We start from the raw sequence: 15,893 nt of genomic DNA on the forward strand, positions 1-15,893 counted from the left end.
ATATTATAAGATTATACTTTAGAAATTAATGGTTATATATATAGTTGTGGGCTTGAAACATACAATACTAGAAGAAAAAAAAAGTTTATGTTGCAACTATTACAAACAAAATACTTAGTATTTTTTTTTTTAAAAAGTAGCTAATTCAACACAAACCAATGAAATATTATGTATTTTTCAATCTCTAAGGTTTTTGAATTTGCTTAAAATTAAGGTTAAATCATTCTAGAGGTATCTATTTTTGTACCAAAATCTCAAGTAGGTCCTCTATTTTTGAAAATTCATTGCGATCGCTTTCTTTCCGTTAGTTGTCCAGTAACGATGCTAATCATGTGACATGTGTCAGCACGTGGTTTTTTTTACTTTTTTAATTTTTTTAATTTTTTAATTTTTTTAATTTTTTTATAATTTAAAAAAAAAACAAAATTGTCACGTGTCAATCTGGCATTGTGCCACGTGGCAGAGATAGTGTGATGTGGCAGTACCACGTGTCACTATTGGATGTGAAAAGTCTCAATGTAATCCCTATATTTGTTATTTTGTTTCAATTTGGTCTCAATTTCGTTAAAACTGAATCAATTTCATCCCTATATCAAATTTAATTTTTATATAAATTTACAATGATATTTTTATTATAATTGATATTTTTAACAAAATTAAGTTTATTTAAATGTATATTTTGTATTGAACTTTATTTAAATATTGTTTCAAATATTTATATATCAATAATTTTTATACTTCTAATATTGACAAAGGTTATAATTGTTATAATTTTTTTTAAAAATTTTATATTTGAATTTATAAAATTTTTATTTTTAAAACAACTCTAACATTTATCTATAAATTATGGATATATAAATATTTAAATTTAAATTTAAATAAATATCAGTGCAAAATATACATTTAAATAAATTTAATTTTGTTAAAAATATCAACTATAATAAAAATACCATTGTAAAATTTATATAAAATTTAAATTTGATACACGATGAAATTGATTTAGTTTTAACAAAATTTGGACCAAATTAAGACAAAATAACAAATATAGGGATTACATTGAGACTTTTCACATCAATAGTGACACGTGGCATTGCCACATCACAGTTTCTACCATATGGCACAATGTCAGATTGACACATGGCAATTTTATTATTTTTCTTAAAAAATTTTAAAAAAAATTAAAAAAAACACGTGGGCACATAATTAGCACAGTGGACAACTAACGTAAAGAAAGCAACAAAATTTTAAAAATAAAATAAAGACTCAATTGAGTCAAATAAAAATAAAGAAACTTACTTAAGATTTCACTACAAAAGTGGGTACCTATGAGATATACCTTAAAACTAAAATTAATATAATGGGATTTTAGAGAAATTTTATAATAATTAATGTCTTGTTTATGTTTTATATTTAACAACAGTGGGACCCATTTAATGATGACACATAAACATACATCTAGCTATCTATCATCATCTATATGATGAGATCATGATTCAACAGTCAACCATGAAAAAAGCCACTTTTTCTTCTCAACTCAACAGAAAACACAAGCAAACCACATCACTATCATAAATAAATAAATAAATTGGTAAAATAAATTATGGGATTTTGTAATATTATTGTTGCACTCAAGATGTATAGTTTTGATGTTGGGATAAATTAAAATTACCAATTTACTGATTTTATAAAAAATATAATTTTTCTTAAAATAGTGTTACAACCGTTATTTTTAGTTTAATAAATAAAACTATCTGTATTTATCAAGTTAAATGCTGATTTAAATAAAAAAATCACATTAATAATAACTAATATTATTTTATAGGATTTTCTTATTTTAATATTAGATTTCCATTCTACTCTTTTAAATAATGTATAATATTAATCTTAATATGAACAAGTATATATTGACAATATACTATTTTTAAAGACTATTATTAAATGAAAAGTACGTTTGTATAAATAAACTATATAGTTCTCTTACAAATATTTGGTAAGGTCATCAGTATCTTTACCTACGGATACAATTTTTAAAACTGCTATAATATTATTTTTCAATAAGACTATTTTATGTTATATTTACACTATTATATAAACGAATAGTCTTTAAAATGACTGTATTTTATTTTTTAGTAAGACTATTTTATATTTTATTAAATTAAAATAATTCTTTTTCCGTGACAGAAAATAATGATGTAATTCCTCTCCCGCAAATAATAACTAATTAAATTTTCTTTTAAATATAATTATTCTTCACATTTTATAAGATTATACTATTTTAAAATATGTGCATTCAAGTACAATTTTTTTTTCTTATCATTCATGTTTATTGAACTCTTTAAATACAAATATGTAATTAAAATTAAGACAAATATGCTAAAAATAATACATTTTATTCATATTAATAGATAAAAATTAATTTTATTATAATAAATAAATTTAATTTAAAAATCATACATTTTTTATAGTACGGGTTTTAATATTTAGTTCTATTTAATGAATATTATTGTCAAATGTATTTAGCCAATGTATTCTATTTAACAAGGCCATTTAATAAAATATTTTTTATACAAGGTTAATAAAACTAAAAAACACAAGCCAGATTTTTTTAATCCATGTTTAAATTTCTTATCCTATTTAGTTTCTGAATAAGAAGAAAAGGAAAAGGAAATATCTTTAACTGGTTACGGTTATTAATGCATGATTAAACAAATGTACATAAAAATATCTTTAACGTGCATTGTAACTAAAAGCATAAAATTTAACGTTGGTCAACATAAAAATATACAAATCCTAAATTAGGTAAGTTACTTCTCTTCTCATTAAGCTTCAACCTTCTGCAATAAATGAATTTCCGAACCCCAAAAACAACACTCTTGAATGCATCATTCTCATCTTTTTTCACAGCACAACAACACAACCATGGTTAAAAAGCAACCTAAGCTTTGAAATTCATCATAGGACAATGTTGCTTAGTAGTACCCAGTACAAGCCATGTCATATGATGATTGAACCAATTTGGTTCTCTGACACATCTCATCATTAACTCTATTGTGCCTATTTACTCTTTCTCAGCTTTCTCTTTCACACCCTCTTCAGTAGTATTTATCTCTCCCTATATATCTATATATCTATAGATATATACACACACACTTCTGTGTTCTGTTCTTTTCCTGTTCTTCAAAAAGCTTACCCTCACTGTCACTAAAGTCTACCCCATTTGCTGAATCTCTTCTACACAGTCCAAAATCAAAGAAAAGTCTTCACTTTGACACAACAATGGCTGAAAAAGATGATGGGTTGGGCTTGGGGTTGAGTTTGAGATGGGGAGAGAATGACGATAATAACATGAATGAACAACAACAACACCCTTTCAACATGCACAAACCTCCTCAACCTGTTCCAAACCAAAGGGCTTCTTCTTTCAATAATTTGTTCCATCTCCATGGTAAAGTTTCATTTTTTTCAATTCATTTCTTCATGCTTTTAACTTGTTCCCTTTTCCATGGCTTCTAGTTTCCTCCAAATGTTTATTTGTGAAAAAAAAACTTTCTTTTTCTTCTTTCGTACACATTTTTTCGCTGAAATAAGAAACCCATTTCTCATATTTTTCATGCTGTCAAGAACACTCACCCTTTGTTTTTTTTTTTTCATTTTTATAACCTTTGAAATTTCTGTGTTAAACTACGCCTTTTGCCATTGCTGTTTTGCCATTGCTCAGGTGCGTCTCATGTTACCAATCGGAGCTCCGAACCTCCACCGTTCTTCTTTGGAATAGATGTGAACTTGCCGCCGCCACCACCACCATCGGCACCATGCTACGAGGAAAACGGTGTGTCTTCACCGAACAGCGCAGTTTCAAGCATCAGCGGGAAGAGGAGCGAAAGAGAGGAGAATGAGAGAGGGTCATGTTCTCGAGGTGGAAGTGAAGATGATGATGGCGGAGGGTGTGGTGGTGATGGCGACGGGGACGGCGACACGTCGAGGAAGAAACTGAGGTTGTCAAAAGAACAGGCCTTGGTGCTTGAAGAAACTTTCAAGGAACACAACACTCTGAATCCGGTGAGTCAAACATAATAAAATTTTTGTAATTTCTATTGCAATGATAATACCTATTTTGGAATGATCAAACTTGTAGTCGCAAAAACACTGTTTCTTCAAGTGATTTTGGTGATGTTTGATTTAGAATTGAAGTTTATGCAATGCGCTACAGAAGAGGTTTTTGTCCAAATACATTTCTGATTGAATAATGCTGTTAGTCATTTTGGCTGAAATTGTGGTCAAAGTGACATAAAACTGAACACCTTGAAGCTGAAAATATGGTGGTGGTGACATAAGACCGCAGGCGTTACATTTAAGCCAACACGGTGGTTTAAGTGATGTAAGATGGAACATCTTTCTGCTGAAATTAGGATACAATGACATGAAACCAAACACCTTCCAGCTGAAACTGTCGTCATGGTGACACAAAACCGAAAACCTTTTGGCAGAAATTGTGGTTATGGTGACATAAAATCGAAAACCTTTTGGCAGAAACTGTGGATATGTTGCGACCATTGTGGCTGAAATCGTGGTTGGAGTCATCTTAAAGTCTCGCATGAATTCTTCAAATAAACGAAGAAAAGCCCTTCTTTTAGCATAACTTACTGCTTAATCTCATGTAAATTGATCTAATGTCTAACTTTTGTGATGAATCATTCTGACTTTCTTCTTTTCACAAAGTGACAGTAAAATCATTGAGAAAAATGATTGAAATTGTAAAAATCAGCTGCTAAATCAAACTTTGTTTATAATTTCAGGATAGGATGAGGTTTATTATGAATTATTCATTTGTGTTGGAAGTATGATTCAATGGTGGCATTTATTCTCAAACTTATTATTGTTATTTGTAGAAACAAAAGCAAGCTTTGGCAAAGCAGTTGAATCTGAGTCCTAGGCAGGTTGAAGTGTGGTTTCAGAACAGAAGAGCAAGGTGAGGATTTTCATCCAAGGGATATTCTTGACACTTTTGTATATAATCACTGAATAATGAATATTGTGTTCTGACATTGTTCATTGTCTTTCTTCAAACAAGATTCTTTAACATGTATGCCCCACTGTGTTGTTATCTATTTAGAAGGATTTGTTGTTCCCCACCAATGTCATTCTTCTTTAACAGTAACTTCAAGATAACTCCAACATTCATAATGAGATCTCACCAATTTGAGTGTTATGAAAAACACAACTTTTGTGAGACATTAAAGTATATAAAGTTGTAGCTGGTTTTTGATTTTAATTTTTTGAAATAAAACACAGGCATGTGCATGCTCGGGCCCACAGCACAGACAAACATGTAGTAATTTGGTGATGATGGATTTTGAAGTCAAATTTTGGAATCGTTGGTGTTTACTTCATTTTTTCATTAGTTAATGGAAGTACACAAATTTCCAACTTTACAATGATAATCTAATAAAGTGATATAAACTAGTAAAGTAAAGTGTGATTGACAATGAAAATTGATGTGGCTTTGTTGTTGTGTGTGTAATGTCACGTGTTACTTTGTCTTGCATTGTGTGATGAAAAAAGGAGAATGATGTCAATGCTTTTGGTTCAATAGGACCAAGCTGAAGCAGACTGAAGTGGATTGTGAATACTTAAAGAGGTGCTATGAGAATCTAACTGAGGACAATAGGAGGCTGCAGAAGGAAGTGCAAGAGCTAAGAGCATTGAAGTTTTCCCCACAGCTCTACATGCACATGAACCCTCCAACCACTCTTACAATGTGCCCTTCATGTGAGCGTGTTGCTGTCTCATCTGCATCATCTTCATCGGCCTCCTTGCCTTCTGTGCCGCCGCCTCCGGCCAATCACAACCCATTAGGCCCTACCATCCGGCGGCCGGTGCCTGTCAACCCTTGGGCAGCAATGTCAATTCAGCGCCGTCCCCCGCCGTAGTTGATCACTACTCCTGGCTGTGGTGGTAGGGCAAAGATCAGGATGGAAGCTAAGACATTTTTAGGTGGTAGACAGAAATGAATCAACAAAATAGTTATGTTAGGTTTTGGTTACTTGCTAGGTATTGAGGTTGGGAAATTCTATTTGCTCCCTTAATTTTTTGTTGCACTTTCCTTTCTTATTTATATTCCAAAAATTAATTTCTAGAATGGACAATACTGTTCTAGAAATTGGTTTTTGGATTGTATAAATGCAGTTTTGAAAATACATTCCAAAAACTAATTTCCAGAATGTAAAAAAAGGTGGGGATTTTAAAGAGGAAAAAGGGAGGCAAATGGAATCATCATGGTTTTGGCTATGAAATGAACTCTTTTTGTCTAGGCTTATTTTATTTTGAGCCTGGATAGAACATGCTTTAGTGAACTTTAGGATGTGTAAAGTTTGGATATGTTAAAGCAGTTAGTGTTTTCATATGCTGAATAGTTTCTGTTAACCTTGGAAAGATGGAAAAGGGTGTTAGAATAATGTGTTTTTTATCTTATTTTATTTGTTCCTTTTCATAGGATTTGTGATGCCACATGGTGAGATGAGAGGTGGGATTTTGTGCAATGTAGGGGAGGGTGACAGAATCAAAGGGATTCCCATGAGTGTGGTCTCATTTAGAAATGTTTTTCTGCATCTTTTGCTCTGATTTCCCATCTTTTTTGGTCTAATATGAGTCAGATTGTGGGACTCAACTTTGGCTCTTTCTGCACACTTCATTCTCCTTAAGATGTGGATTTCCAATACCCTTTTTCAAGAACTGAACAAAGGTAAAAAAAATAAAAATGTGTGGTTACGCACTAGTGAGTGGTGACAGAGCTTGTATCATCATCATGTGTGTGTCAAAGTAAAGTTTTTTCAAAGAGAAGTAACTAACAAGCATGATTAAAGGTAGCATCATGGGCCATGTCAGAGCCATGGCTACAACTTTCATGTTGCAACTTTTGCCAATGCTGTTTTTGAGTGTTTCCCTTTTGGATTTGACTTTGGTTTTTAGTTTTATTATCAGATTTGTTTACAAAGAATTTGTCTCTGTGGCTGGTGCTGTGTGAAATTTGATCCACTAACAAACCTTCAACTATTTTATTTGTTCCACTATAAGCTCTTGTTTCCTGCTAAAGATAATATTACCTCACATATAGTAATATAAAGCCTATTTAGCAGTTACCACGTGTTGATGTTCAGTGTAATGTGAATTCCTTTTCTTCTTTACTTTTTCTGCTGAGGTTACAAAATTCTTTAAGCATTAAAAGCGCTAACAATTCTCTTTAGTGTGTTCTAGACATGTTAGATTATTTTGACAATACATTATAATTAGAATAAATCATAATCAGTTTTTATCTGTGTATTGATAACCAAGTATACGCTAATAAGTTTCAGTATTTTTTAAGAAATTGATTATACTTTGTAAATCAGCAAAATAGGGTATGTGGTTGATTATGGCTGTAATATATTAATTAAATGCATGGATAATTTGGGGATTACACCTCTTAAGAGCAAAATAAAAATTGTCCCTTGGATTCTGTAATTGCAACAAAAAAATAATTTAGAGGAACAAAAACTATTTTTGAATTTAAAGTGATTGATAAAAAAATGTTATCTTTTAAATAAAGCTGAAATATCTAGAAAATAAGCTAGAAAACAGCTGAGAAGGAGAAAATCAATCTTTTTCCTAAAAGGGGTTGTAGCTGTAATTAATAGTCCTTTTTATACTCTTTATTTCTTCTGAATTAATTTCGTTCATGTTATTATTTTAAGTGATGCAATGTTATTAGTGTTACGTAGAAGTCAGGTAGATATTATTCAAAATAAGCAACAAAATCAAAGAATGAATTTGCCAACTTACAAAATCCACTTAAAATAAAATCCAACTTAATTAAAATAAAAACATTATCATCAAAAATAAAAACAAAATCAGTAATTCCGGCGAAAGTCCAAATCAAACAATATAAAAGAAAAAACTTCAGCATTGGTAATAAGTCTTATTCCACCCTATCTATCTATATTGAAAAATTTAGTAATACACACTTTTTTCACCTATACTTTTGTATTGGGTAAAATTCATGGATCTCACTAAATATCTAAGTTATATTTTTCATTTTGCGGATTTCATTCTCAAATTAATGAGATTCACATAGACTTTAGCCAATAAAAAATGTGTTAAAAGGGTCCTAGCATGAAGTTAATGAGATCCACAAACATTTTTCTGGAACTAGATACATATTTAGAAAATACAGGTTTTGAAGGAAAAAGTTGGCCAATGGCTTCAAAATTCATTTCAGAGTTCAACTCATGGTATGAGTTTCATTTCTGCACCATATCTGATTCTATATCACAGAATGTTTTGCAATCAAAAATGTATTGAAGTTCTCCAAAAGTAATTTGAAACTCTATAGGTCAGGGAAAAATCTGTTTTGTGAGAATGCTGGAGGTAAGTTATGAAGTCAGAAGCTCCTCTAAAAGTGCTTTTGATGTCTCAGATTTTTCAATGAGTATTGAAAAGGTAAGGTTCATATTACTTTGAATCCAACAATCCAACATTAATAATATATTTCCCTGATACTTCACTACATTGATTGTTGTAGTCTTGCATAGACAAAAGAAAAATCAAAAACACCAAAGGAGAAGAACAAAAATTCAAATATAAAGGTAGTTCAGAAATCAAACTGTATTTACAGTATCAGTCAGAAAACGTAGGATGCAACCAAGTCCTGCTTTCTCTGTCAATTTTTCATGAATCCGAAGACATTGATCGCACGTGGGACGATCTCCGGTAGCTAAGCCTCTATACAAGTACCTAAGGAAGATAACTTCTTAGGACAGAAAATGGTGGAAGAATATCATTTGCTATCTACTAGTTACTATCATATTGTTAAATACCAGTAGTTATCTAAAGTTATCTAACACAGTTAAGATTAATATTGTTGAATGAAAGACTCATTTAATGCCTTAGCTTTCTTAAAAATGTGAAAGAACAGAAGAAAGTGTTGTTTCAATGAATTTCTGTTGTGGGAATATCTTAGGTGGAGTTCTTTTTGCTAAACAAGTTGTTAGGCATGGGATTTGAGTCACAAATCGAGGTATGGAACTCCAAGGGGTTTATAAGACTCAAATGGTTAGCTTTTGTAGTGTGGTTCTACAAAGACTATCATCATAGATTCATCAACATGTTTTATCAAGTTCATCTATTTTTTTTTTTTTTCAGTTTCTTCTCATCATAGATTTATCAACATGAACTTTGCTTTGTCTAAATAATACATACATAATTCAGAAGGCTTCTAAAATATTAGGACAGAAACAGCCTACAGGAATTCCAGAATGAAATAAGGTTGAATGAAGAATTGTATAGCAGAGAAGATCAAGAGATTAAGTAATTTCGTTCCTACATCACAGGTTTACTTTACCAAAAGATTATCATTCCATTTCTGAAAAAAATACATGTACAAAGTGCCCTTATGTTTATTACAGTCCATATTTCTATATCTAGCTGTAATTGTTCTAGTGTAGCACAAATCATGCAAGGTGGAACACAGGCCAAACTACAATCATCATTAACTATAAACCTCAGAATTTTAACATCATCTAAGCAATTTTGTACTAAAAGAATGACAAGAAAGCCAAATTAGAAATGAAAAGAAAAATGAATTCAAGAAAAATATACTTCACCACTCACTTCATTAGGATATCATAGTACTCAGGATCCAATGAAGAAAGCATCCCATCCACATCTTTTATAGCCATTATAGCTCTATGTACCACAATCCAATGTGCTGACTGAAAAAAGAAAAGATAAAGGTAAATTAAAATATGCCACAATTTCAAGTTTCAACATATTACAGAAAGTTCCATCACAATTGTAAATGTAATCAAAGGAATAGTCTTTACAGGTTGAACTTGGATTTAAAGGGGGTGGGGGGAACATTGTTTTTGTTTCTCAGCAATCAAAATCAAAGGTATGCACAAATATTTAAGCATCAAACTCTAAAATTTAAAAAGAAAACATAAAAAGAAATCCAAAATACATGAAAAGTAAGGTATGATTTCAAGAAATTAGAAAACATCAATTGAATTGCACAAGATCTCCAAAGCAACAATAGGGGAAAGAAACTACACATTCTTGCTAGCTGAAAATAGCTTATTAGGGATGATAATAACAAGAACAAATACACCGACACTTCCCATGACTTCTTTGAAATTCACATGATCATTCTTTTGCCTTTCTATACTATCTCTCCTTAATTGTTTGAAATAAATTACAATGACACTTCTATTATACATGAGAAGCATCACACTATGTGTTCCTCAAAGGGGGCATATCAAAAAGCCAGGAATTTTATGTGAATTTCGAAGAAATCACGAGTATCAGGGTAGTTTTCCCAACTAATCAAACACAGCTTCAGTTCCACAATGATCAAAATAAAATGCAAACACAAACACTATCACAAAAATAACAGTTAAGTATCAAATTTTCTTTCCAAAAAGATGAAAAAAAAATGTCAGAAAAAATATACAAAAAACAGAAGGAGGGGTGAGGGAGAAACCTTGCAACGCTCATCCCCAATGATGGCATAGGTGCCTTCAAGAGCGGTTTTAAGAGCTTCCACGGGTTTATACCTGAAATTGCATTACACACCACAGATGATGATGATGATGATAATAAAAAAACAAATAGCGGGAATTAATTGATGGATGCAGTGATGAGAGAAGAAAAGGAGTAGAGGGGTTGGTACTGTTTGAGTAAAGTTTCGATCTTGCGGGATTTGTGTTCAATTCTGGTGATAAGGGCCTCTGCATTATCTGCTTCCACGAACCTTTCTGCACCAGCCATTTTCAATTTTCTTCTTTTCCTTTTCCTTTCACCAAACCAAACCAGAAAAAACTGAGGTTGGAAGAACTACCTTACCTCGTCAGGGTGTGGGTCCTATGTTCTTCCATAAAAATAATGTTTGCTTGTTAAAAAAAAAAAAACTAAATTTGAAGAGACAAAGAAATTTTAATGGAAACAACAAAAAATTGTATGAATTAATTATGGGAAAGTGATAGTTTAACAAAGATTTTCTTAACTTGACAAATTACCGATTTAAGTAAAGAAGTATTATTTTATTACTTTATTTTGGTTTTAAAAAAAATAATCCATTTTAATTCTATTTATAACAATTTTGTTAAATTTGTTTTTGTCAAAACATAATTTTTCTTAATTATGAGAATAAAATATATATACCATGTGTAAAATGATTTTGAACTTTGATCCGATCATAAATAATTATTAGAAATCAAATTACAACAGGTTAAATTAAGTTAAATATTACATGATATGGAGCAAATTTACACTGTTTAACATTTTGTTAATTAAAATATGATATTTTAAACTTAAATGAATTGAAAATTTCTATCACATAAATTATACATAAAACTTGTATATCAATATAAAATTATTTAATACATTTATAAACATTAAAATTGATATAATATATGAATTTAAATTGCACTAAAAGTATAATTGTTATTCAATTTCAACAAAAATAATTATAATTATATAAAATTATAGTTTAATAATATTAGAAAAAATTTATTTTTTATATAAAATTATTGATGGTATAATATTTGATATATCTTTATATTATATTATATATATATATATAATAGTACTTATTTTAAAAGTCAAATTAATAATAATTTATAATGAGATTACATGTGGTATTTTCAATGAAAAATACTTTTTTTTATCTAACTGTTAAGTTATTATTATGTTATTATCCTAATTATTCGTGTTTAATTTAAAATTAAACAAAAGAGAAAATATTGTTTTAATCTATTAATTTTCTACCATAATTTCTGGTAATAATCCTTGTGTTCAAAATCGAATCTACCAATGATGGTTTGAAACAATCTTTTATTCATAGAATTAAAGAATTGATAGTAAAATAATTATGTTGAATAAACTCTTAAAAAAGTAAAAAAAGAAATGATCCAAATTTTGTTCATATGCTTAACGGGCAAACAGAGTAGATAAGGTAGAAGCCACACGAAACAGGTGTGGTGCTGTGCTGTGTGCTTCTGCTCTCAGAGGCTATGTTGTCGTCTTTTCGGTGTAAGTCTTTCTCAGACACCCTTTTGCATCAGATTCCTAATTCCACCTTAAATATCTTTCTATGTTTATGTTCAGTGTTATGTGAATTGTATTGGTTTTATGCTTTGTTTTTTATGTTAAATTTAGTATGTTGTGCCTGTCCAAATCTTTAACATTTGGGTGTAATGTGATTCTGGGGTTTGATCCTTTCCTCTACCCAGTTTTACTCCACTCATAATATGTTGGTAGAATCTTCTAATTCTGATTGGATTTTTTACATTCCCAGGTATGTGTTGGAGTGAGAGACAGTGAAATTTAATGTAAATAGTATGTCTTTGAACAATTTGGAGCTGACAATGTTGCTTTAGGGTTTACATGATTAGTGAACAAATTAGGGAATGGAAGTTTTTTGCAGGTACTAAAAAGGGTTTTACTGTTTTGGGCAGTGAACTTCCCTTGTGCTGTACAAGGAACTATATTTTCTCAGAGGAAGCAATTAACTCATGGATGCACAAACCAAAATTCAAAGGATTATTACCTGTAAGAGAGGCATATGGATTGATTTTCTTTTGGGAAATTTGGGTAATGGATTGTGATTTGGTTTGTTATGTTTTGTCTGTGAGGATAGAGTGCAGGATAGTTGCATGTTGCGTTCTGAAAAATCATTGAGGAGAACACTCTTCTTCTCTGTCTTGGTCTCAACTGGTTTTTTTCCAACTTTGTCTTCTTATGCGAAGACAAAGAGTACGAATCCTTATGACGAAAAACGGTTGCTACAACAAAATCGGCGGATACAGAAGGAAAACAATGCGCCGGAGGACTTCCCAAATTTTATCAGAGAAGGTGACAATGATTTTTTTTCATTCATGAATTTAATGATCTAGTTCTGATTTACCTATATGCTTTCCAGTTTCCGTTCCATAATGTCTGAGCTTACATGTGTTTCTTGCACATGATTATATTACTTTCTTTGGTAGCACGGATACTAACACGGAGACCAGACACGAACACGACACAGACACTTCGACACATGTAGTTTACAAAATGTAGAACACAAGGACACAAATCTATATATTAGATCATGATGTATTTATATACTCAAAATCATCTATAAATAAGACTAGTCAAATATAATAATTTAAATACATTGTCAATTAATACAAAAATGAATTTAATCTATTTATCTAATACCCAAAACACGAAAAGTAGTGATCATATAATATTTGTTCCTTACTTCTATGATTATTATAGAAACTTATGTAATAAGTTACAAGTTTATGGGTTTTTTAGAAAATCATTGTATTTTGTGATTATTAACATTGTGTTGGAACTATGTTAAAATCATGTTTGAGACAAAAATGTCTTTCAAATTGGATACTTCATCGAAATGTGTCGTTCTGAGCTTACATTTGTTTTCGACACGTGATTATCTTACTTTCTATGGTATATTCTTTAAATCGGACCATGGTTTCTGAGCTTACATTTGTTTTTTTGCACATGATTGTCTTACTTTCTATGGTATATTCTATAAATTGGACCATGGTTTCTGAGTTTATCTTTGTTTTTATCAAATGGTTGTGTTACTTTCCATGGTATATTCTTTAACTGAGTCCAATGACGTCTATGGTCCACGTAGCTCACTTCATCATACGGGTATTGTTGTTGCTATTATGCTACTTTCTAAGTTTAGTTAAACAAGTTCTAGTACTTTTTATGCTGTGGTGACTCTGGTCAGTTTCTCAATTGTGTTTGTCTATTGAACTTCAGGTGTTAAATTTAGGAGCCTTCTGTGAAATTCATTTGTTGTGATCTTCTTGGATGGTTCTTTTGGATATGATTGTCTGGTTTATTGTTGTAATACATTTCAGGTTTTCAAGTTAAAATAGTATCTTCAGAAAACTATTTAAAGAGTGAGTCAGGGCTCATATACCGGGATTTTGTAGTTGGTGAAGGTGATTGCCCAAAGGATGGTCAGCAGGTTTTTCTTTTATTTTCTTTCCAATCTACTGTTTTTTTTTAAATGAATATTTGTCAGTAAGTTAGAAAGGTTGAAATTCTGGTGTTAAACTCAGATTATGATAGGAAATAAAATCCTTATATGATTTCTGTGTTACTTATGCTTTCTTAACTATTAGTGTATAACAAAATAAACTCGCAGTCAGTGTAAAATTTTACCCTTTTTTAACATTGTTTTATCATCTGTCAAGGATTTAGACTATAAATAGACACTAGGTGAGGTGGTGATTGGTTGAAAGTGGGAAGCAATCTTAAAAAATGTCATTTTCAGCTGCAAGACTGGAACTTTTAGGCACTGCAATTTAAAAGAATGATTTGTATGCACAAATTATATTCACTAATTTGCTTGTAAATCATGCCTTGCAGGTAACTTTTCACTATGTTGGTTATAATGAATCTGGTCGTCGAATCGACAGCACTTACTTGCAGGGTACTCCTGCCAAAATCCGCATGGGTACCAAGGCATTAGTTCCAGGTTAAAATTTTTAGATTTAGAAATGTAAATTTCCTTGCAATTTTATGAAGAAAGTATGCATCCTTTTCTTGATTTTTGCCTCTCCCTTAAAGAAAAAGTGCAGAAAGAAGTGTGAAAAGTACATTTTCTGATGTAGGATTTGAGGAGGGAATTAGAGAAATGAAACCAGGTGGGAAGAGAAGAATCATCATCCCCCCTGAACTTGGACCACCAGTGAGTTCCAACATCTCTTATTTTTCTTTTATCATTTTCTCTAATCCATTTTGGGGTTTTCCCATATTATATGATATTATTGACTGCTTAGAACTTAATCCATTCTAAGGTCGAAGAAATTTTCATTGTGTTTTACTCAAAACTATTAGCTTGTTATGATTGACCATGATCCTTTCTTTTAAGTGGGTAGAATTTGATTTTATACACCAGCATATGCAGAAGAAATTTTGGCAGAATAGTGAAAAGTCTATTACTTGGGTCCATCTTAATCTTTTTGTAATAACTAATCTAAACTGTTACCATGATATTCAATAAGAAATTTCATTTCAATATGTGCAAATTGGAGTGAAGTATAGGTTTCAATCCTGATTCTTGAGCACTTTTTTAACAATAGCTCATCAACTTTACATTTCTTGCAACTGCACTGAAATTCTCAGAAACACAATTTCAAAATAAGTAGCAATCTCTCTAGAGTAGAATGGCTGATGTTTTTTCTTCTGCAGGTAGGGCCTTCAACCTTTTTCAGCTCAAAACAGTTTGAAGTTTTTGATGTGGAGCTATTAAGCGTACAAAACTGTGAAAGGAGAACAGTAGCCTTTTACTCAGATGTCATTTGCAATTAAGACAAAACTGCCATCTGAGTTGTCTAAATCATGACCACTGAAGGCACAAAGCACAGATTATTCTAGTTAGGAACTCAATTATGGTTGTACTATATAGAAATAGCAACACACAACCTTTAGCTTCTTGCTTTGAGGCAATCATAATCTGACATTGTTAAGATTTTTCTCCATTTTCTCTGGTTCACTTTGGCCAGTGTTTTCTTTTGCTCCGGTTTGTAAGTTGTTAACCTTGGTTTTCACAGTTTTAGGATCCTGTTATCTTTGTTTCATTGGATAGAAAATCAATAACAATTGTAGCAGGGACAAGAAACAATACCATCCTTATACTATAAAATCAAAGGTCCATTGAATTACTCATTAATGGATAAGGCTACTAAAGTTTCCAACAATTGTGCGTATAATATTGATACTGAATGATAAACTTCACGAGTTATTTCTTAATTCTACACACCCTTTGATATCTTCAATTAAAAGTATCATGATTTTCTTTCAACGAATGAATTATTTGCAGTTTTCATAGTTCA

At 30.9% G+C, this 15,893-nt stretch overlaps 3 protein-coding genes across 5 annotated transcripts; 2 read left to right on the forward strand and 1 right to left on the reverse strand.

Annotated features, from left to right (window-relative positions):
• Positions 1 to 2,827: 2,827 nt before the first annotated feature.
• Positions 2,828 to 7,182, forward strand: LOC114165779 (homeobox-leucine zipper protein HAT3). Its single transcript, XM_028050363.1, has 4 exons — positions 2,828 to 3,445; positions 3,719 to 4,059; positions 4,890 to 4,969; positions 5,594 to 7,182. The coding sequence occupies exons 1-4, from the start codon at positions 3,277 to 3,279 to the stop codon at positions 5,928 to 5,930; spliced, it is 927 nt and encodes a 308-aa protein (XP_027906164.1). The 5' UTR covers positions 2,828 to 3,276; the 3' UTR covers positions 5,931 to 7,182.
• A 1,279-nt stretch (positions 7,183 to 8,461) lies between these two features.
• On the reverse strand, positions 8,462 to 10,923 carry LOC114166559 (actin-related protein 2/3 complex subunit 5A). Its single transcript, XM_028051306.1, has 4 exons — positions 10,703 to 10,923; positions 10,514 to 10,586; positions 9,646 to 9,746; positions 8,462 to 8,769 (listed from the first exon to the last, which is right to left on the reverse strand). Exons 1-4 carry the CDS (start codon positions 10,798 to 10,800, stop codon positions 8,634 to 8,636), a joined length of 408 nt encoding a protein of 135 aa, XP_027907107.1. The 5' UTR covers positions 10,801 to 10,923; the 3' UTR covers positions 8,462 to 8,633.
• A 1,023-nt stretch (positions 10,924 to 11,946) lies between these two features.
• Positions 11,947 to 15,703, forward strand: LOC114166122 (peptidyl-prolyl cis-trans isomerase FKBP20-2, chloroplastic). Of its 3 annotated transcripts, XM_028050792.1 has the most exons (8): positions 11,994 to 12,063; positions 12,329 to 12,369; positions 12,489 to 12,582; positions 12,671 to 12,885; positions 13,911 to 14,020; positions 14,425 to 14,533; positions 14,670 to 14,746; positions 15,250 to 15,703. In XM_028050792.1, coding segments are annotated over exons 2-8 (726 nt in total). In that variant the 5' UTR covers positions 11,994 to 12,063; positions 12,329 to 12,368; the 3' UTR covers positions 15,370 to 15,703. The 3 variants fall into 3 exon arrangements, with proteins under 3 accessions (XP_027906592.1, XP_027906593.1, XP_027906594.1); XM_028050791.1 differs by lacking the exon at positions 12,329 to 12,369 and having other exon boundaries at positions 11,947 to 12,063; XM_028050793.1 differs by lacking the exons at positions 11,994 to 12,063; positions 12,329 to 12,369 and adding an exon at positions 12,096 to 12,328.
• Positions 15,704 to 15,893: the final 190 nt, after the last annotated feature.

Source organism: Vigna unguiculata, chromosome 10, assembly GCF_004118075.2.
Source record: "Vigna unguiculata cultivar IT97K-499-35 chromosome 10, ASM411807v1, whole genome shotgun sequence".
Lineage (NCBI taxonomy): Eukaryota > Viridiplantae > Streptophyta > Magnoliopsida > Fabales > Fabaceae > Vigna > Vigna unguiculata.

Excerpts from the sequence above, each read along its gene's own strand:
- LOC114165779 (XM_028050363.1), top strand. The coding sequence starts at position 3,277 with ATGGCTGAAAAAGATGATGGGTTGGGCTTGGGGTTGAGTTTGAGATGG. Across the intron at positions 3,446-3,718 it reads TAATTTGTTCCATCTCCATG|GTGCGTCTCATGTTACCAAT; the intron begins GTAAAGTTTCAT and ends GCCATTGCTCAG. Across the intron at positions 4,060-4,889 it reads AACACAACACTCTGAATCCG|AAACAAAAGCAAGCTTTGGC; the intron begins GTGAGTCAAACA and ends TGTTATTTGTAG.
- LOC114166559 (XM_028051306.1), bottom strand. The coding sequence starts at position 10,800 with ATGGCTGGTGCAGAAAGGTTCGTGGAAGCAGATAATGCAGAGGCCCTT. Across the intron at positions 10,587-10,702 it reads ATCGAAACTTTACTCAAACA|GTATAAACCCGTGGAAGCTC; the intron begins GTACCAACCCCT and ends ATGCAATTTCAG. Across the intron at positions 8,770-9,645 it reads TACTATGATATCCTAATGAA|GTACTTGTATAGAGGCTTAG; the intron begins GTGAGTGGTGAA and ends TATCTTCCTTAG.
- LOC114166122 (XM_028050791.1), top strand. Across the intron at positions 12,886-13,910 it reads CCCAAATTTTATCAGAGAAG|GTTTTCAAGTTAAAATAGTA; the intron begins GTGACAATGATT and ends AATACATTTCAG. Across the intron at positions 14,021-14,424 it reads GCCCAAAGGATGGTCAGCAG|GTAACTTTTCACTATGTTGG; the intron begins GTTTTTCTTTTA and ends CATGCCTTGCAG.